The sequence below is a fragment of the Equus przewalskii genome, chromosome 26 (assembly GCF_037783145.1).
Source record: "Equus przewalskii isolate Varuska chromosome 26, EquPr2, whole genome shotgun sequence".
Taxonomy (NCBI): Eukaryota; Metazoa; Chordata; class Mammalia; order Perissodactyla; family Equidae; genus Equus; species Equus przewalskii.
The window spans coordinates 34,273,862-34,297,126 of NC_091856.1; the positions used below are offsets into that span (position 1 = coordinate 34,273,862).

General features: G+C 41.7%; 1 protein-coding gene and 1 pseudogene across 3 annotated transcripts in view; one reads left to right on the forward strand and one right to left on the reverse strand.

Moving 5' to 3' along the window:
* MED27 (mediator complex subunit 27) overlaps positions 1-23,265 on the reverse strand; it is a 198,435-nt gene that overhangs the window by 61,433 nt on the left and 113,737 nt on the right. For all 3 annotated transcript variants that reach the window (XM_070595378.1, XM_008524281.2, XM_070595377.1), the window contains exon 4: positions 8,598-8,691. In XM_070595378.1, the coding sequence (XP_070451479.1) occupies positions 8,598-8,691 (94 nt within the window). The remainder of the gene's footprint in view (positions 1-8,597; positions 8,692-23,265) is intronic.
* On the forward strand, positions 12,969-13,169 carry LOC139079781 (U2 spliceosomal RNA; annotated as a pseudogene).

Sequence of the window (23,265 nt, forward strand, 5' to 3'; positions counted from 1 at the left end):
GATTTTTTCTTCATCTTTGAAGTCTGATAGCATTACTAGAATGTATCTTAAACTTGATTGTCACTGGTCAATTTTCCCAAGTACCCAGCGAGCTCTTTCAATGCGTAGATTCAGACCTTCTTTAATTTCTAGAAAATTTTCTTAGATTACAGTTTTACATAATAGTCCTGTTCCATTATTTTGTTTTCCTTCTTTATGGACTACAATTATATACATGTTGTTTCTTCTTTGTCTGAGTTTCACTTCAACCACTTTCTCTGACTCTAATTTCTTTATCTTACTTTCATTCTTTTGGTTGTTTCCTACCTTTCTTAAATTCCTTTTATTAAATTTCATTTGAATCTATTTCTCTTTGAGCAATCTTGAAATTTAGTCTGAATTTTTGAGATAATTTTATCATTTCTTTCATTTTTTTCTGAGTGCAATAAATCCTTTTAATTTCTTCATATTTTTGTCTTGTTTCTAATTTCTGAATTTTTAATTCAAGGATTTTTTTCATCTCTCCAAATGCCTGAGCATACTAAAACCAGTTTAGAGTGCTATGTTAGTTTTCTTCTGTTTTGTGGTGTTTGTTTCCTTCGGGGCAAGTTCCTTAGTTGAGGTGTTTATTCCGTCAACATCTTATTAGGAAAAATTTCAAACATCTAAAAAGTTGAAAGAATTGTAAAGTGAACACTCATATTCCCATGAGCTAGATTCTACAATTGTTATCATCTTATTCTACTTAATTAGCATATATATATCCATCTGACCAGCCCTGGTGGTCTAGTGGTTAAGATATGATGCTCTCAGGGGCTGGCCCCATGGCCAAGTGGTTAAGTTCGCACACTCTGCTTTGGCAGCCCAAGGTTTGCCAGTTCAGATCTGGGCGTGGACCTACACACCACTCGTCAAGCCATGCTGTGACAGCATCCCACAGAGAAGAACTAGAATGACTAACAACTAAGATATACAACTATGTACTGGGGCTTTGGGGAGGAAAAAAAAACAAGAGGAAGATTGGAAACAGATGTTAGCTCAGGGCCAATCTTCCTCACCAAAAAAAGCATACCTTTGGAAAAAAAAAAAAAGATACAGTGCTCTCACTGCTGAGGCCTGGGTTTGTTCCCCAGTCAGGGACCCACACCACTCATCTGTCGATTGTCATACTGTGGTGGCTGTGTGTTGCTGTGATGCTGAAAGCTATTGGACTGGTATTTCAAATACTAGCAGGGTCACCCTGGTGGAAAGGTTTCAGGGGAGCTTCCAGACTAAGACAGACTAGGAAGAAGGAGCTGGCCACCCACTTCTGAAAAAATTGGCCAATAAAACCCTATGAATAGGAGGGGAGCATTGTCCGATATAGTGTTGGAAGGTGAGAGGATGGTGCACAAAGACAGAGCAGGGTTCCGCTCTGCTAAGAATTGGAACCAATTCCATGGCACTAACAACAAATATCCATCTATCTATCCACTTATCCATCTCATTTGTTGATGCATTTGAAAGTTGCACACATTAGAATACTTCATCCCGAAACACTCAGGGAAGCATATCATTGAGTTGAGTTTAACATTTGTTTAAAAAAATTTTTTTGAGGTAAAATTTGCCTACAATGAAATGTACAAATCTTTAGTGGACCATTCTCTGATTCTGACAAATGCATACAGCCATATAAACCACATCTCTATCAAAATAGAGAACACCTCTGCCACCACAGCATGTCCCCTCGTGCCCTTCACAGTCAATGCCCGCCCTATCCCTCCCAGGAGAAACGCTGCTCTGGTCTGATTCCTCGTCGTTTGGCCTGTTCCAGAACTTCCTATAACGCAGTCATACAGCACGTACTCTTTCATGTGAGGCATCTTTCCCTCAGCAAAGGTTAACAGCGAGAGTGCAAGTGATAGCTCACTAGGATGGGGGTTTTTCTTTTCCTTCTTTTTTACTCAGACAGAATTTGGAATGTGAGCCTTCTTGGTCTTTTGGTTTGTTTATGGGGTGGGTTTGGTAGTTTTACTTGTCCTTGTTTGTCTGTGTTGTTTAGAGGATGTGTGGACAGACTTGGATTTAGATAGCCATCCATAACATTTCTGATTGCAATCATTTCCAAACAGAAAGAAAGAGAGATTACTTAATAACTACCCAAATTAAAAAATGATCAAGATTTTGCCACACCTGCTTTATCTTGCCCTTCCTTTTTCTGTAGAAGTATTTTAAAGCAAACTTCATCTATCATGTCATTTCAACTCCACATAGTTCAGTGTCCACGCCTAAAAGACAGAGCTTTGCTTTCACAACCATGAAGCCACTATTACAGCTAACAAAATTACCAACAATTCCTGGGTATCATTTGAAATTTAGACCATGTTCCGATCCTTCGGATTCCTTTTTTTAAAATGTTCTTTTATAGTTGATTTGTTCAAATCAGGATCCAAACAAGGTCCACACTTTACATGTTGCTGTTAAGCCTTTTAAGCACTCCAATTTCCCCATTTTTTCCCACATCATTGACTTCGTTGAAGAAACTAAGTTAGTTCTCCTGCAGAATGCCCCACATTCCTTTGCCTTTTACTTTTTGACCTTTTTTTAAACTTCAAACTTTTAATTACTAATAAACTTCCATTCACATCATTGCCATTGCAACAAACATTTTTGGAACCACCTTTTTGAAATTTAGTTTGATATATTGTTTTGAATATTCTTAATAGTTGAATATATTTCTCCTTAGAGCAGCAGTTCTCAAATATTTTGATCTCAGGACATCTCCACATTCTTGAAAATTATCAAGGACCTCAAAGCGTTTTTGTTTCTGTGGGATATAGCTATCAATATTTACCACATTAGAAATAAACTGAAATGTTTAAAACACAAGGACACATAAGCCAATAGGTGTCAGCGTGATGACTTCATCTCTTATCATGTAGCCTCTGGGAAACTCCACTATGAACTTGTACGAATGAACGAGAATAAAAAAGAAGAATTTAAAAAGTCTTAGTATTGCCATAAAAATAGTTTTGACTTTGTGGACCCCATGAAAAGGTCCCTGTGACCTCTTGTCACCAGACCATAATTTGAGAACTGCTGCCTTAAAGAATGGGTGTGATTTTTGGAAACAAATGTCTTTTGGAACCAGGTTTGGTATGTCAAAAATGAAGTAGAACTATAACAGCTGGTTTTTCTTATAAGTCTTATAAAATGGCATTTTTACAAAAAAAGCACTTAACAAAGAATTCCAATAATATTCTGTGCAGTACAAAAATGTTGAGATATGGATACAGATTCCTAAAGTGACTGCTGTAGCATCACAAGTTTTAGCACTGGATGGTCTTCAAAAATTTCTGAAGAACAACTAAAGTTATTACCTAAGTCTTTGTATGTTTGGAAAAAAATCTGTTTTACCACTTCAGAATTGCCATTTAGGAAAACACTTTGGCATTTTCATGGGAAGCTGCACATTTGCATGTCCTAAACCAGGCTTTCTCAACCTTGGCACTGAAACGCATCTAAGTGGTTTAAAAAAGATGTGTCATTCAAAGCAAGGCATGAATATCTTAAGGAAATTGAAGGTTAGTTAAAATGTACATTTAGAAAGATTGTTAAATGAGTTTTATCTGTTGTAAATCATATAACATATAAAGAAAGATTAATTTATAAAATACCAAAGTGTATGGCAAATATCACGGTTGAAGCTTCATCTTTTTCTTATTCTCTAACATTTTTATACCTAGTAGATCCGTCAAAAATTGTAGATTAATATTTTAAATGCCGAAAGAAGCCAGCTGCTTGTTCTAGTCTCTGACTCAGTTAAGCTCTTACAATATTTTGACTGTTTGAAGAAAATTAATAATGGAATGTTAGGCGGTAGATTAACTGAAACTAAATATCAACATAGCTAGATTTATTTTTGGATGACTGAGCTCATCTCTTCAAGGAACGGAAACAGGATTTATTACATCATGAGTTATTAACTTACACAACACCAAAACAGCTCTACCCCACCAACAGAGCAGAGAGAGCTGGCCACAATGTATTTAAAGATTACGTAAGAAGCTGAAAGGTTAGATTTCACATTAGCTAGGGCTACAGTTGATTACCTAAGGCTCACAAAGGCTACAGTTGATTACCTAAGGCTCACAAAGACGCCAGAAGTCAAGGAAGCAAGTGTCTTGACAGTTTTGGAATCAAACTAATACCACTGTCTTATTCCTTTTCCCCTGAGGAGCAGGTCCCCAGTGCAGCTGATATGGACAAACTGATATATATGGGAGAGAAAGATGATTTTATTTGTCATTTGTGTATTCACTCAGTAAACACTTACTGATCACCAATTTATCCTCCCTTCCCTCCTCTAGCCCATGGCCTATGCACACACTATCTGTGGGTCCATAAGCATGAAGAGGGTACACGCATGTGGTTCCAGGTCAAACACAGCGCCCAGGCCAGAAGGCGATCATCCTAAAGTTTCTGATGGGCTCTGATGCTTCCAGGCCAACAAGGACAGGCTGGTTTAGCTTTAGATGAGCCAAACACCCCAATCGCCTTAAAAAGTGCCAATTATAAGTATAGTCCTCATTTTAACTTCTCCTTCTATATTGCGAAGAAACTGCTGATGATAGACTGGGGCTCCCAATTACAGATCTTCGTACGTCTAAGGCACTCTGCTGCTTTTGGCAGTGATTGCCTCGTGAAGGAGGAAACCAAAACAAGATCACCAAACCTGCCCTTTGTTCATAGAATGCTCTGGAGTTCAATGACTTTATGTTGCTTTCCCACGCATGTGCACAAAAACTCCAAAAACCCCTCTGTACTCACATACCCAAACCAGAAGAGATCATTAACAACCACAAACTCTGTGGAACATGCGGAAGCCAGGCTATTTAACTGGAGCCGTTTCTGAGCCCCTGTGTACACTAGCATGCACATCATGACACTGCATTTCACAACTTGAGTGGCTCTTGGGAAAAAGCTGTCTGCTCCACTACTCCCAACACTCCTCCTGCTCCTCTAGACAGGGGCCTGCACTGACTCCATGGCTTGGACTAAAGCCTAAAAATTTATCCTGATGTATGTGCAAGAATGCTCACACCACCATTATTTAAAAAGCAAATTCGGAAACAACCCAAACGTGCATTGACAAGAGAAAGAATAAAGTGCGTATAGTCACAGAATGGACTGATTACACATCAGTGAAGATGATCATACTAACAGATATAACCACCAACATGGATATATCTCAGAAACAGTACACACAACATGATACTATTTTTATAAAGATCAAAATTCAACAAAACTAAATGATAGTTATTTAGGGCTACATGTCCATGTGGTAGTAAAGTGCATTTAAAAAAGGAAGAGAAGAAGATGGTTACCAGGATGGTGGGGAGTCTGGGTAGAGAGGCAGGGACCGGGGAGAAGCACATATTGGTTACGCTCTGCTTTCTACACTGAGTGGTGAGCTCACAGGTTTATCATTATGCTTTATCATTGACAAATACATTACCCAAATTCCTTTAAATATATCAAATTACACAATAAAATAATTTTAAGAAAACATTACCAGCCTAATGCCTGGTGGTCTAAATTGTACTCGCCACCATCATGAGCTATAAACAGAGACGGGCGGAGGAGAGCATCCCAGAGGCTTGGCAGCGGTGTTCCGGCTGCATGACCCGGGAGAAAAGCTACATCAGTTTTCTCACTTGTAAAATGGAAACAATTGGTGCTATCGGCCTGGAGGGCTATTGTGAGGATGGGAGGAGATGAGCACTGTGTAAGCCATGAGGCTCCGTCCAGTGACCTTTATTTTCTCATGCAGATTGCTGCTTTCTCAGCCCCACCTCTCTCATCTGCTGGGGAATGACCCCCCTCCACTCTTTGCAGTGCTGTGGGGCTGCCAAGGCATGACTCCCCACTCCTGCCACATGGGGAGGAACAACTTCAGGTTAGGCTGGCAGGAGTGTTTCTCCTGGGCTGTAGGTACACAGGCATGAGATGGAAGCCGCTGACCCCAAATCATTTGGGGCACAGGGTCCAAGAAGGACCACCGTCCTGCTCTTGACACTCCTGGAGCTACCCTAGTTTTTGTTGCTCCAGGCAGGTCGGCTCTCTCTTCATGTATGTGAGCATTATGATCATTAAAAAGCAAAAGAAAGACAAAAACTAACCCTTTTCTTGCTTAAGTTAATCAGCACAGGTTTCCGTTGATTGCACTTAAGGAAGCCTGGAGGACTCTGAAGGAAATGCCATTGTACTAAAAAGCAGAGGTGCAGCTCAGGCTTTGGCCAAGGCAGGTAAAGGGAGATGTCAGCAGAGAATGCTCAAGTGTGCCCCGCTTCAGCGGCCTAACTGATCTCTCCCCATCACTCTCACTCGCCTCCCAAAGCTTTCCAGAACACGCTGCGTTCCAGATCACTAACATGCTTTCCAAATGAATCTCCAGGGAACCACACTTGAACTCTTGCCTGCACCTCCTGCAGCGGGCCCTACTGCCTACAGTACAGGGCCCAGACCTCTTCTGAAGGCACAGGGACAGGCGACGAGCAAGGGCAGCGGAGGAGCTCTCGGGCCTGCTCCTCTCCCAGGTGAGAAGTCCCTTCGACCTCAGAGATGTGTGTGGCAGCGGCCAATGGCCTAGAGACCTGCAATTTAATAAAACACCATCTTTTCAAAGTAAAAGCCAAAGAAAGCAATTATGTTCAAAGTGTGCTTATCCACCTGGCAGTCTGATTCAACCTCAGATCACCCACTGCTACTCCTATAGATAGGCACCACCCTATGTGAATTCCGTGTCACCTCAGAAAGGTAACAATCAGCTGGCTAGATGCATAGTGATACGGATCAGCCACTCGTGGGGGTAAAAATGGTCTATGTAAGGGGCTGGCCCCGTGGCCGAGTGGTTAAGTTCGCGCGCTCCGCTGCAGGCAGCCCAGTGTTTCGTCGGTTCGAATCCTGGGCGCGGACATGGCACTGCTCATCAAACCACGCTGAGGCAGCGTCCCACATGCCACAACTAGAAGGACCCACGACGAAGAATATACAACTAGGTACTGGGGGTTTTGGGGAGAAAAAGGAAAAAAATAAAATCTTTAAAAAAAAAAAAAAAAGTGGTCTATGTAAAAGGGGATTCTTCCCTTGAACTGAGTTCTCATCAGCCTATGAAAACAGAAGCTCCATGAGAGCAGATGAGGCTGACAGGTCATCGTGAAATAACAGCCAGCTTTCTGAGGTGGAAGTAACTCTAATATCTTAGGCCTGTTTACCTATAATCCTGTTCTCTCTGCTCATTCCCTTCAATGCCAAATTCCTACCTTCATCATGAAATGGAAGCTCAATGACCCAGAAATAATTTGAACAAACCTATTTCACTGAGGACGCTTTCATTTTTATCTTCGTTAACTCCCTGCTCCCTGTCAAGAATACCGAAAGCAGGATTTACGTTTTAGCTGCTGGGTCTAGAGGATCTTAAACTTTAGACAATTTGTACGTTTAACTGTGGCAGGAAATACTGCATGCTTTGTAGACAGATACAAATTGTTCTTTTTTTCTATTAAAAGAACACTGCATTATCTCCTTCACTGTATTTTTTAATAGAAAGAATTTTAAAGAAAAGTAGCATGTTACGCAGATGAACTTCACTAACCTTTTCCTCACAAATGAGATATCACACTTAACAAGCCCACATCTTTCCCCTTTTTAAGGGAAAAACACACATGCATACACAATAAGCCCGTTCTTCTCCGGTGAGTGGCCTGAGTGAGGAGTAACTCATCCTGAGTGACTGGCTATTTATGATTTTACAAAGTAAAATGCTAAAATATGGGGAGTTCACACTAGGCCCCAAAGCAGCAGCAACAGACGAGACGTGACAAACACTCCCCCCTGCAGCTCACCTCCCTGCTGCATCCAGACCCACCTTCTCACCCACTTAAGCTGCTTTTCGTAAAACGTGGTGGCTCCTCAAAATTGGTGTTCAGGAAAGAATCCTTCAAGTGTACATTATCACACAGAGCATTAGAAAAGCTCATCATCACTGAAGTCTCTATGCCTTTCTAATTACTACTGTAATTTCTATTCCACTGTATTTCCCAAACACACCTGTCTTTGGTGAATTCATGCAAATACAAACATCAATGGTGAGGTTATGAAGTCAACTTGCTCAGAGCAAACCAAAATGAAACAACAAAATCGGAAGTCAGCAGCCATAAGGTTTCAGAACACTTTCCTCAAATACATAAGGGATTTTATAAATGATTTTCCACAGAACCTGCTTCTGTTTTAAGAGGGTGTTTTCTTTAGCAGGATCCATCAGTTGAGCATTACTATTGCCTCTGGGACAATATAAAACAGATGCACCAGAACATCACGGACTGACTTACAGGTGAAATGGCCTCACAGTGTGTTTCCTCCCTGGGTAACTGAGATAGGCTCTGTATTTCGTTCAAAAGCAAGGTTTCAACGTGTAGGATTTTTAACCTACAGAATGCCAGTAGAGAAGAGAAACATGCTAATCACCATCCAACTGGGATTTAATGTCCATTCTATAGATCCTACAACACAGAAACAGAGATGTAATCTTGAGGTCAATTTTCTTCCACAGGTCCCTATAGGTAGGTAGAACTTACCAGAAGCATTGCTGACGTTCCATTGGGTCTGGATAAGTGGATAGACATTTCAGGAAACATTCTGTCAATGCGGCTGATCACATCATCAACATATCTAAGTGGAAAAAAGAAACACAGATGTATGAACTGGAACCCTAGTCAAAGAAATGCAAATCTACAGTGTACTAAAGAATCTTCTTTTGAATTTTGTTTTTTTCAATGGAATACATTTTTAAGACAGCAAATGGGATTTACAAGGCTTTTTATGAAAAGTACTACTCCTTTGTTCCTCCTATTGCCCTTCAGAGCCAACCATTTTTTAGTGATTTCTTCTGGTATTTACTTCTGTATGTCTGCAAGATGTGTTTTTAATGCCAGTTCTAGCTTTTTCATTTTAAAGCATGACCTAGTGACTTTCTTCTATAGATCAGCATTTAGCTCTGTCATCTTCCTGGCTACTGGGCTCCAACTACAGAGGCTCCTCTTTCTGTCCCTCTGGTCCAGAGATGGTAGCAGCTTCCTGCTGTTGCTCAGCTCTGGTCACTTTGCTGTCCCCTGTTTGGTTTCTCATCTCAATCACCTGAATAACCAATTCCCTGGATTAAATTCCTTCTGTTTTAATACGTGAAATCATTTGTTTTCCTGGCTGGATTCTTAACTAATTCAAGTTATATCATAATTTTTGCTTAAATTGGTACTTGATGTGTTACATTCTAATATCTCTGCATCTATTTCTTAAGAGCTGAGCCATACAGTGAGTGGCTCATGAGTACATTTATTTACTTATAAAGCTTTCTGTTTTACCTTCATTTTCACTTGATTAGTTTTCTACGTACCTATTATAATTTTATCCCTAAACTCTCTACCTGACTCTAAAACTTCTCTCACTATAGTCAAAAGTAGACAATCTTTCCGTTCCATTTTTTTCTTGGAAACATCCCTCTGAAAGTGAGCCCTCTCTGTTCTTCCGTCCTAAATGGAATCTACATTTCTTAAGGTTTAGTAATCATTGAGATAACTGACATTAAGCACTCAGCATGCTGTCGGGCACATACTAAGGACTCCAAAATTATAAAGACTCTTATTGGTACATCATGGACCTATTCTGCAAAAATGCCCTCTCTTATGAGGATGAATTGCCCCCGTCCCTCGACGGTGGACACTTACTGTGAAGGCATCAACAGAGTTGGGTCTGGCTCAGATCCTTTGAGAATAAAATCACACCAGCATTTGTGCTCACCATCCAATCACTCTGGACACAAAGGGGATGTATAATACAAGAGTTGAGAGGCAAAACTGTCTATTAAGGGGTTTGCATTGGGTTTCATATCCGTTGGATATGACAAATTGAATTACATGTCCATTAGATCAGGGACATATAAAAGCTCTGTTCTCTTGGGGGAAGAGGGAGATTAGCTCTCCACTCACAGCACGAAAAGATTTTAGTTTGAGACCTGGCGCTCAGGAGAGACGGTAGACAACATGATGCCATTTGTTAAAAAGTGAACATCAACGTATCAGCTATGAAAGTCAGAAAGTAATCTTACTGATTAACCTATTGAGTTTTCCTTAGAGAATGCTATGTACAGTTTTAAATTTAGAGTTGAAAAGGAAGGGGAAGAGCTGTAGAAGGCCCAGTGGTAAATAACAATGACGGAAGAAGATCAGAGCACAGATGCACGAGAAGAGGTGGAGGGGCCTCGGAGGCTATTTGCTCCCGGGGAAAAGAGGGCTGAGGGGAGACTTTGATATTCTTCAAGCACGCAAGTGGCTTTACAAACTCAGTACCAAACAGCTATCTTCCATCTCTAGAAAGGACCAGAAGACAAGGATATGGCATGAAAAAAGCAACCAGCTCAGAAAGAACAAGAGGTATTTCTTAAAGGTAAGGCCCCATTCTGTTCATTTTTAAAATGGTTTAGAAAACAAGCTTTCCTGGATGGCTAAGAAACAGACTGACTAAGACACCACATCATCTCCCTCGCTCCCGATCTAGATTTACGGCTTCACAATATACAACCGTGGTTCTAAACTTGAATGCTACAAAAGAGGTGAAAAGATGAAGAAAGGAGGAAAGTAACACATTTTTCATCACTGTCTGATGTTTCTTGAAATGGTGAAAGACACACAGCAAACTTCATGTCAAAAGTGTACACCAGGTCACTGGAAACATTCTAGAACTATGCATGTGGCTGAAACCCAGTTACCCCAGACTCAGCAGGAAGCAAAAATCCGCTGTCCTGTGTGAATGGAGGTCATTGCTAAGTATATGCTAATGGGGGGAGGAGGGAGGCAATGTCTTCTGAACCCGTCCTCAATCAATAGCCATCATAGCTCTGGACAGCGGAATGCAAATGAATATGCAGAACTTCAGTACAAAGGTAACATCATAATTTGCTTCCCTTGTACCTTTCACCTTGAAGCTTTTCAAAATACTCTCTGGAAAACTTGTCTCTTTAGTAGGCTAGGAAAATAGGAGAATGGGTAGGTTAAGGGATGATTCCAGAAACCAACCTGAGTGTGTAGATTTCTAGGATTCTATGCCAATTGCCCAACTTTGCTTGCTTTTAGTAAGGGTCAGAGTTCTAAATGGGCAGACAACAAATGTTCCTTGCCATTTCTGGATTCCTTTATCTATGAGCTCTTTACTTGTAAAGGAAAGCAGTGGCAGGAGAAAAAGAGTTCCTAAGAAAAATACCTGCCATCGACATAGGACAAGTGGGAGGTCTGGGGAGGTAGTTTTCGTTTCCTCCCCAACCTGTGATCTCAGATAAAGCTCAGCAAACTCAATCCAAAGATTTTATTAAGCAAAAATGAATTTCAAGGAGACTGTTTTTCATTCACATGCCTAACATAAAGGAGATGCAAATTTCCTTTTTACAGGTGACATTATGTATTTGCCAAAAAGAGAAAGAGAGAGGCAGTTGCGTCTCTAACTGAGGAAAACAATGTCTAAATCCTGGAAGCAAAAATCAAAACATTTCATTTTCAAATAGAGGCAAACTTCAAATGCAAATTCCCCACTAGTGACTTGACAGAAATAAGGAAAGCTCGGAAATTCAAAAGGCGGAGACGAAATGCGACTTTCTTTTCGCCGAGGGTGGGGTCGGTATGGGGGTGGTCACCGCCGCGCCACCTCTTTGGCAGTACTTCCCAGGATGCTGCTTCAAGCCGGCGTGCCCCGCGGGCGTCTGCACAGAGCTCTGCAACATGTGGCGGCCCACTTTGCGTGCAGGGCTGAGGACAGGTAGGAACAGCGTGCTCTCCTCCCACACTTCCACCATATGCTACACTCTGCTCTGTGGCAGCATCAGATTACTTTAATTTTTACCTTTGGAACAGAGGCAAACAGGCAGTGACACAGCAGCAGTGACTGGTGTACACTTGCGCAGACGTGGTGCGGAAAGACATTAATTTAGTGCCAAATTGAGCAGTGAGTCACAATTTGCACATATCTGTCAACCTGTTAACAGGGTAATAACTTGGAAAGATTGCTGTTCCTATTTACATTACAGAGGCCTTTCGAAAACGGAGAGCTGCTTGGTTCTCCTCCTTGAAGAACTCAGCCAATGAGCTGGCTAGATGGTTCAAGAGCCAGGCTAGAAAAGCCAACTTTTAGAAATCACAAGTTCCCATCAAGGTGTGATTCATCACTTCAATATTTTCAGGCAGAAAATTAACTTTTAAGCAATTAGAGAATTCTATCCCCCTGCCCTGCTCCCCATTTACAGTCAGACTCTCAATGGTTTCTGATGCAGTTTTCCCATTGCAATCCAAATGATTCTTCTCAAGGTCTCTGTAAGCTTCCTCAGGACTAAGCTTTAGTCTAAACTACTTCAACATCTCTGCTGCATCCGAAACAATCAGGCCATTCTCAGATTTCCAATGTTAATTTCTGAAGCCCTACAAGCCTTGCTCTCCTCTTCTGATTCTCTTCAAGTAGCTTGGCCTGTTTCTTTAAATGTCCTTAATCAGAGAACTAAACAACCGTGGGACCTCAGAGGTCCTCTCATCCAAGGTCCCTGCCAATCTAGGAATTTAACAGCATCTTCAAGAGAAGGTGTACATAAAAACCCTGGTAACATACATCACAAGGCAGCCTCTTGTACTGTTGGACCACCAGGCTGTTTCAAATCCACTTACCAGTATCTCCACCCAATTACCCCACTTCAGCCTTGGGGAATGACACACAAATATCTCCTCCAACACCTCCAAGGCCTTCTGCAAACACGTAAAAGACTATCGGGTTTTCCGATGTCTTTTATCAGCATTTTAAAATCTTTCTTGGGTCACAGATGCATTTGAGAATGTACTAAAGACTAAAATACATGTCTGCATAACATTTCACATACCATTTACTGCAGCTAGGAGGCCCTTTAAAGTCCATCCACAATTGGTTCTTGACCTTTTGGCTAAGATCAAGTGCAGTGTCTGTTCTGATCAGCTTAAAGTCCATTCACGAACCCCGAGTTCAGAATAACTGCTCTAGACCTGTTCTAGAAGTAAGGCATCTGGTTTTCTTCTTTGTTGCCTTCTGAACGGTAAATTGTATGTTTCAATAACGCTACTTTCATTTTAGAAATACATATATTTGTTACAGCCTAGAAGCGAACACGAGTGAAGTGGTACAGGGGGCACAATGCATCTAACGGTTCTAATCATCTTAAAATCACACTTCCACGCTGGAGCCCAAGGATCATGTTTGTTTGTTTGTTTGTTTGTTTTTAAACAACTGTCTCTCGCTGCTAATTAATCTTTCCAACAAAGTCAAGGACCCACTTCCAAAGCCTTCGAGCTCATTGATAGTGAGCCACCATTTCTGTCCCCTAAAGCCACATCACCCATGCTTTCTTTACAGAAACTCCTTGCTTGTGGAAAGAGCTGCCTGCTTTCTCTACCACTGCTTAAGGCACAGCTCGGTGGAGAACTCAAGTCTCGAGCCCGAAGAGGGCCCCGGAGGCCCACAGTCCAGCTGCTGCTCCTGCCCCAGCCTTGCCCGGCTGCCTCCTTCCACTCCCCGGGCAGGCTTGCCCCGCCCTGCACACTGTGCACATTCTGCCTTCTCTGCCTGGAGGGTTCTTCTCACAACTACTTCTACCCCCACGTCCCGGCAGTCCCGCTTACCCTTCAAGTCTTTGGGTTTCAGCTTAAATGACACTTCCTCAGGGAAGCCTTCCCTGACGCTCCCCTCAGCCCCCATCAGTCAGCGCACCTCATCCTACCTCTTGTGGCACTTTTTATTTCTCTTTGTGTCTCCTGTCCCAGTTGTAATTAAGCAGTTTTTCGAGTGGTTATTTGCTTAATGTCTCTCTCTCCAAAAGGACTCTCTGCAGGATGACATGACTGCCTTCTTCAGCGCTGAATCCCAGCACCCTGCCATGGGCCTGGTAACCACGAGACACTCCTTAAATATTTGCTGAATGAGTAGACAGGACATTAAAAGTAAGCCATGGAGACCCAAGTTGGGCAGTTATGAAACAACTAAAACGCAAAGTTCTCTTCAGCAGATGAAGATTTGAGGTGCTGGAGAGTTCATTACCTTAGCCATCAAAAGTCACGAACAAGAGCAGCCAGAGAGCTCGGCAGAGCAAACCTCAAAGACCACAGCAGAGATTCTTCAAAGCCTTCCAGCTTAATATGCAGCCACACGATCCCGGCATCTGTTTCAGGAAAGGCTCAGTGCCTCTTAGACGCAAGAGCCTTCTACAGACGTGCACTGCGTTATTGACATGCCAGTTTTAAAATGTTGCTTTTAATGAACTAATTAATTCTGCGAAAACATTAGTACAAAGACGTGCACTACCAAATTGGGATTACAATACCAAAATGATAGCAAAACAGAATGTGGAAGGCATTTCTAAAGATATCAGTTTTTCAAAACATTAATTTTCTACTCTACACATTAAAATACGTTGCAAACTATTTGTTATTAAAGCCTTAAAATAATTTGCTGGACAGATGGCTTAGTTCTCTAAAATCTGACCCCTCCTCAAAAGAAATAAACCCCAACAAACCTGGACTCCAGCCAGTGATCCTGTGTTAGTGAGATGTTTAGCAGCTCAAACCAGATTTAAATAGCATTTACCCCACACAGTGTGTACCATACATGCTGTTCATTATCTCCATCCACTACAAAACTGAAAGTTAGGAATGCATATATTAATAAACCACATTTTGGGGGAAAGGGTAATGCCCAGTAGATATCAAAAAGGGAACATTTGGACGACTTGAAAATGATTGAAGATTTTCCTCCACACCTGTCCAGAATGATGAGACCAAGAGGACTTTGCCAGTGGGTGGAAACAGAAGGGGGTTTGTCTAATTACTTCATGAGAATGAGATTGCCTGAAACTACAACCATCAATCTCAATATACTGAAGAAATAAGACTGGAAACTTGCGCCTAACTTGCTCACTTCTTCCACTTAGGTCAAGCTTCTCAGATTTATAAAATATCTACATCATGTCTGTGATTTGTGGTTATTCTATCAAGAAAATTAAAAGTATTTTCTAAACTGTACATCAAAAAGCACGACTAGATGTATGACAGACAGAAACAAGAGCACTGGCTTAGATTTCTACACCATTTCTCACCACACTCCCTTACTGTCCCTGCCCAGCTAGCTACCTACATACTGTGTTATTCTCTTCCAAGGAGAGACACTCAAAAACTTAAATCTCTTTACGGAAACTCAGCCTCAGCAGACAGGCCTGTCCGGATTAGGAACACTTGCTTCCTGGGAGGGAAACTGTGGCCAGGCCACGGAAGTGGAAGGGGAGCTTTCCCCTGTTCACTCCTTAGGAGCTTATAAATTTTGAACTATGTGAACATGTTACCTGAACAAATTTAGGAGAACCACCTGAGCAAGCAAACAAAAGCCACTCTACATTTCCTAATGTTGAAATAAATGCACCAAGACCCATCACATACTGACATATATAAAGAAACCTGCCTGCCTGCCTTCTTGTTGAGTGTCAAACAGCCCAGTCAAGTTCACAGGCATGTACGAACCAGGACACATGGTAAATACCATCATAAAAACAGAATTCCTCCTACACATGATTTAGCATGAGTTAGAGAGGTAAAGAGTTTAGCTTGTCAACTATCCCTACTATATCTACTAATAAATATTTATAAGGTGCCTACAGTCCTCAGCAAAGAATTACTGTGTTCAGGGAATATTAAATACTAAGGATAGAAAACAGTTGAATTAGCTGGCCCACAGGAAGCTTTTCTGCAAGAAGCGGACAGCGGGAGGGATGGGTCTAGCCCATGCTTTCTGCTGAAGGAGAATCAGATCGAGCAGGAAAGGAGGCATTGTTTTACAGTTTTCAAAGCACTTTTGCATCTTTTATCTCATGTGATCGCTCACCAGCTTTGGGAAGTAAGAAGGGCAAGTGTCAAACTCCCGATTCATAAATCACAGAAGAAAGGCTAAGTGACTTGTCCAGGGTAACAGCATGGCCGAGCGGTGGGTGGAGCTGAGCCCGGAATGTCCGTCTGACCCCCGTCCCAGGGCCTTCCCCATCCCAGGGCTTTCTGGCATACCACAGTGCTTGTATTAGCTCCGCGAGGATTCCACAGGAAAAGCACATTTACTTTCTGTCATTCCCCAGATTATTTATAAAACAATTGAGACATTTTTTAGTAGTGTATTAACCAAAGTGAGATCAATTTATGATTTTCTCTCTTCCCAGTCATTCAGTAAATATCCATTCAGTGCCTAAGTGAGCCCAGGGACACAGGATGATCAAGGTGGACTCCACCCTCAGAGGTTTACACTTCATTCGCTTACAAGCCATTTCCCTTCAAGGCCACAGGCTTACCTCCAGAAAAACAGGAAAACTAAGTTAAATTTCCTTCCATTCCCTGTTGGGTTTTTGATTTTGCATCTCTCAATTAATGTGCAAATTTGGTAGGTAACAGGAAGGGGCAAAATAGTGAATACTTGTTTTGCATTTTATTTTCTATTAATAACTAAAAGGTAGATGTTTTTCTAAATTTCTGTCCTTCTTGCATTAAAAATTTATTCAGACATCTGTGGGTCCCAATTTTCCTTAAAATATTTAAACAATGTATTAAGCTGGGGAAAGAATTCCAATATCACTCAACATCTACCTCCTCTGCAAGTCTTTAGACGTTACAGACCAAAAAAACACTCAAACAAGAAAAACACCCACATCAAGCTTTCCAGCAACACCAACGAACAAGAGTCATTAATCCACCTCTGCCAGATCTGGTGAAACGACGCTTGGAACTCACATGCATGCGGATGAATGTGCGAAAAGTTCACACCCCAGGGCTTCTGACTTTCAACCAGCCAACGCACACTGCAAAGTTACACCCCTCCCTGAAGTCCCACAGCTTCCCTTCCCAGCCCGGTCACAGTTGAGGACCGGTTCCTAAGTGCACACTGGCCCGTTCAGATGTGGCACTTCTTGGCAATGCTTTAATGTGGTGACCTGTTCCAGTAATTCAGAGTTTGCTGCACACGTGCACAAGATTTTGTTCATATTTGATGTTTTAATGTCCTGGGAACATATATGGTAGATTTCACAAAAAGAAATGCCAAAGAGAATGCTAACAATCATTGAACACATAACTTGTTCCACTCATAACAATACATTAAGCAAATGCATACCAATAGCCAGAAATGGTAAACACATTTCAGGAAACCATAAAATTTTTTTCCCTTTCTAGGACAAATATGTTATATATGACAGCACTTTCAAGTTTCATTTTCACTCATCAGACAATCACTCCTTGAGAGAGTCTGAGGCCTACCCACCTCTAGTCCCTGCAATGATTTTGCACATAATACGCACTCAATAAACATTCGGTGACCTGGACTGATTTAAGCAGACTGGATCAAGGCTGAATAAAGAAGACAGAGTAAACAGAACCTTGTTTTGTAATTGTTTCTTTTACAAAAAGTAAAAAATTCTAAACCAGAAAATGTCATCCAACATCCAACAACACAGTGAGGCTGTTTCTTTCGCCTCCCCTTTCTAATGGCAGCTGGGTTACAAGGCAGACTTGAGATAATGACAAATGGAAAGTAATGAGAACAAAACCAGACATTCCTGGGTGGGGTCTCTGGCTTGGAGCTTCAGGGGGCTTTCGCACCTATGGTTCCCACCTGGAGTGCTCACTGCGTGACTCTTCACTCCTGATCTAACGCCCCACACATCTCTGCCGAACCAAACCTTCAGTAGAAAAGTCTTCTCCATGGCCCCAAGATGGCCCAGTGCTATCACTCACGGCATCCTTCATTTGTCCTTCAGAGTACAGATCACAATCCAGCCCACACATCTGGGTGACTGACTGTTGAACGCCCACCTTTCCCACCAGACTGAAAACTCCATGAAAGAAGGGCACAGTCCATCCTGCTCCCCGCCGCCAGCGCCTAGACACTGTCCGACACACAGCGGGCTCTCAATGGATACCTGATAAATGAATCTTCCTTGTGGATGCCTTGAAAGTGTCTGCAGCACAACAGAGCCTGAGGCTGGGGCTCAGGATCCCAGGGACCTGGATGCTCCCATTCTCACTCTGCCCTCAACTTGGACAGTTCCCTTAACCTCTCAAAGCTTCAGTTTCCTCATCTGCAAATTGACACTAAAAACGCTATCTTCTCCATATGGTCATTATGAGAATTAAATGAGAGAACACAGCACATAAAGCACTTAGCACAAAATAAGCAATTATTTGCAATATTAGCTGTTCCTTTTATGTGTACAAATATTGCCTTTTTCTGAAGAAAACGGTTAGGAACTTTTGCTTGTGTCTAGAGGAACACAAAGTCTCACTCAGTAAGTCAGTCACAGACTAAAAACTGCTTGAAGAACAAGCATTAAAGGCAGGGAATATTCCATTCTGGTTCCCTGCTCATTTTAACACATTACTGCATTTCAGTTAGTAGAGTTCTTTTCATTATTTTCGAATGAAGGCAGACAGGGAAGAGGGAAGACTGCTGCTGATCCTAAAATAGGACTTCGTATGGAGTGACTGGAGTGAATAGATCTGGCTTCTAGAATGGATCTATGCTGGACATCTTTCTGGTGTCCCTCCACATCCACCTTTCCACCCTCTTTCACCCTACACTGTGCGCCAGGAGGCTGACTTACACAGAGATTACATCAACGAGCCTTTTTATCCTCTGGCCTTCCATTTGGGTTCAGTCAAGGGTAGGCACTAGCCAGAGAATCAGAGGGCGGGAGAAGCATGAGGTCATGGAGGGTGGCTGTGACAACTCAATAACGACAAAACACCAAGAACTCTAATCCTATAGCGATGAAGCTTTGGTTCATCCCCCTACCAGCTGAGGGATGAGCAGCAGACAGTAACAGGGACTTGGACTGGGGGACAGCAGAAGCCGGCTATGACTCCTAACTTCAGCTTTGTTACCAGCTGCAGGGGGTCAGTAACGGCTATGTTTTCATCCCCTACGTTTTACATCCCCCTGCCCCTACTAGCTTACAGAAAGAGCACTGGGTGGGAGTATGACCCACGAGATACTGCCTCGCACCCCCACCAAGACCGGACCCTCTCCTCCACAGTGTTCTCTGCCCCAATGGGCTGAGCCATGTGGACCCCGTCAATGCGTTCCTTTGCCCTTTGGTTTCTGGGTGGGTTTGGCTGAAGGAGGCACTGACAGGAGATGTGGAAGGTGGCAAGAGAGTGAGGTCTGGTATTTATTCTGCCAGCAAAGTCACCAGGAACTGGCTACACCCCTCATTAGAGCTCCGACAGGATCCTTCTCCTCACAGCTCTCTCTCTCTTCTATTCTGGGTCCCAGTGACCATGACCACACACTCCCCTTGCCCTCAGGGGAAGGACCAGCAGGGGCCCTGCACTACTCCCTGTGGTGTCCCCACACCAGCCTGCATTTCTGGAAACAGTCCCTCTGGTAAAGCCTCCTCAAACCAGAAACAGTCCTCTTCCTGGAGTCGCCTCCCAGAATGGCATGAGGTTCATCAAATGAAACCACTCCCGCAATTCCCCTGCTCGAATAACAAATATGGCAAATTGAAAAATACTTAAATTAATTGAGGGTAATAGTGATATGAGTATTCTAAATTGGTAATGAAATAAAACTTTACATACACTCTGCTCACTTAGCTCAACATCGTTCATTTAACAAACATTTCCTGGAGTGTTTTAACTGTGGATACGGCTAGTTTTGACATTCTTGGCACTCAGACAGAATAATGGAATCATAATGAAAGGATCTGCCTCACTGAGGAATAGTTACCCCAGTCTATCTGCTATTTCTCTTACTGCCTCTTTCTTCTTAAAGGGACTCAGATCTCTGAGCTGCAGGCACAAAGCATTCCTTCTCGGACCACTGCCAATGCTAGTCTGCTCTTCTCTCTCACTAAGTTCACTGTCAAATTCACATTGGCTCCAGACTAACAATTTCCAAAGTGTGACACGCATATTCACAAAGTGGTGCGTGAGGTGATGTTAGGTGATATATGGATGAACATTTTTAATTTAAATATATATGTATATAGAAAAATAAATAGCTAGCAAGTAAAACCTGATTTCACACATATCACTTTTTAGAATGAGGCTAAGTTTTAAAAATGACTTTATTTAAAGAAAAAAACTATGTAAATAACAGAACAGCTTACCAAAGGTTATGGCAAAAATCCTATAGGTGGTTTGTCAATGACTGAGTTTAGAAACCCCCTAAGAATTAGGCAGGTAATTAAACAGCTTGGTTTCAAAAAGGTTTTTCTTGTTTTCATAAATTGCATTTTTTTTCCATTCTAAATAAATATGCACTCTCATACCTTTAAAAAAACAACAAACCAAAGGTTTTCATGCATACATCTGGAGATACTGAAGAGCGGAGAAATGGCTAAGCATCCTATGAGGGGCCAGGGTGTTTAGGTCAGCAATACCCTGAACAAGGGCTGCGGATGATCAATCACCTTGGGAGCTGACTGCAGGGAATGTGCATCTGAGAACGTGCAATTTCAGCGTGGGAGGAGGGTCTCTTGAATAGAAAATAAAATAGCTTTCACACAGGCAGCAGCATGCAAGGCCACTGCCCCCAAAATTCCCTTTGCCACCTTCAAAGGAGTTAAAAATTGTCCCAGAACGAATTTCTCCCAGTGGAGCCAAATCTAGGATTCTACCAGAGACAGGGAGATGATGCTTTGCTTGCCCTGAACAAACTCTCAGAGGGTGCCCTCTACAGGTTGACAGCAGCCTCACCAAACCATAAAGAACATTTATCATATCTCCCTAAGCTGAGAAATCCTGTGGCAGTTTGTCAAATCCTTGCACAAACTCTTGTATTTTGTAAGTCAGAGGAGAAATAAAGTTAATCAATTTGACCCTCTGCTCACCCATGCCACCACTGCCCCTCTGAGTCCTACCTCCTCGTTCCACCCCCATGGCATCCGATCCCAAGGAAACTTTCCTCTGCCCACAGGAAGGGGAAAACTTCAGGAGAACAAAGCCCATCACTGACAAACAGGGATGGTCCTAAGAATGATTCAAAAAAGAGAAAGAGATAAAAGCTTGGAAGGGTGACTCTATCCAGAAGACACAACAATCCTAAATGTGTATGTTCCTAAAAACAGTCAGTAACAGGCTTCTCTCAGTAGTTAATAGAAAAAACAGACAGAAAATTAGTAAGAATATGGGACATTTGAATGATACTCTCAACTAACTTGACCTGAATGACATATATATTCTACCTTCCAAAACAGTAGACTACATATATTTTTCAAGTGCAAATGGAACATTCACCAAGGCAAATCAAAAGCTTGATCTTAAAACAAGTCTCAAAATTATGCAGAATGTGTTCTCTTGACCACAGGTGAAGTTAAAAATCCATAACAAAAATATATTAAGGAAATCCCCAAGATATTTAGAAATTAAACAACATATTTCTAAATAACTCATGAGACAAAGAAGAAATCACAAGGAAAATTAGAAAATATCTTAAACTAAATTATAAGAAAAATATATCAAAATTTGTGGGATGCAGTTAAAGCCATTCTTGGAGGGAAATTTATGGTTTAAAAAAGCTTATATATACATTAAAAAAAATTAAAAGATCAAAGATCTAAGCTTCCATTTTAAGAAGTCAGAAAAAGAAAAGAAAATTAAACCCAAAGTAAGCAGAAGGAAAGAAATAATGCTTGTAAATAAATGAAACAGAAAACTGATTAAAAAATAGAGAAAAATCACTGAAATCAAGAGCAGATAATTTGAAAGAAAATAAATAAAATTGAGAAATCTCTAGCTAAACTGATCAAGGGGGAAAAAAGAGAAGACACAATTTACCAATATCAGGAATGAATGAGAAGATACCATGAAAGTCTAGAGGCATTAAAATAATAAGAGAATATTATGAACAACTTTATGCCAATAAATTAAACAACTTAGATGAAATGGACAGTCCTTGAAAGGTATAAATTAGAAAACTGATATAAGAAGAAATAAAAATCGAAGCAGCCCCTATATCTACTTTTTAAGAATTGAATTTGTTATCAAAAACCTTCCCATAAAGAAAACTCCAGGCCCACATGGATTCATTGGTTAATTCTATCAAAAATTTAGGGAAGCAATAATACCAATCTAACAGAAACTCTTTCACAAAACAGAGGAAGTGGGAAGACTTCTCAGCTCATTTAATGGGGCCAGCATTACCCTGACTGAAACTAGACAAAGGCATTACCAATAAGATGTTCCTTATAAATAAAGACACAAAATTCCTTAATAGAATATTAGCAAATAGAATCCAGCAACACATAAAAAAGATAATATGTTATGATCAAGTGTATTCTAGAAAGGCAAAGTAGGATTAACATTAAAAAATCAACCCATGTTGTGGTATACACATACAACAGAAAATTACTCAGCATAAAATGGGTGCATTTTACGTAAATTATACCTCAATAAGGTGGATTTTTAAAAAATGTTTAGAATATGCTTTGAATCCTCTGCACTAATCTCAAATATTAACGGGACAAGAGTCAAATTAAGAGGTTTTCAGTAAGTCTTGGGGAGACAAGGCAAGAGACTGGATCCCTTTGGGACTTCAGGCGACGAGCACTTGGTTTGCTTTGTTCTGTGGGCTGCACCAGTGTGGGGAAGACCACGAGTCCCACTGAGCTCTCAACCAGGTGAGGGGCAGCAGTGGTGTGTAACATGTGCCTGTGGAATCCCAGGCGCAAAAGGCTCAGGCACAAAGCTGGTTTCATGATCATTTCTGTCCTCTCATTGAAGCCTGGGACCGGTCTTCACACCTTTCGTGAAAAGGGACGTGAATCTGTGCACAGACAGTCTGAGAGGAGATGCCGGCCCGACAGGCCGAGCAGGCCCGCAGCAGGAGAACTGGAGCAGGGCGGCCTCGTACAGTGAAGCCCTTTTGGCTTCCACATCTGCCCATCTGGACCATTAGGAGTCTCACATGCATTTGTTTTTTTGGATTTTTTTATAGATAAATTTTTTTTTTAAAGATTGGTCCTGAGCTAACATCTACTGCCAACCTTTTTTTTCTTCTTCTTCTCCCCAAAGCCCCCCATTACATAGCTGTATATTTCAGTTGTAGGTCCTCCTAGTTCTGCTATGTGGGACACCCCCTCAGCACGGTTTGATGAGCAGTGCCATGTCCGCGCCCAGGATTTGAACCAGTGAAACCCTGGGCCACCAAAGCGGAGCATGC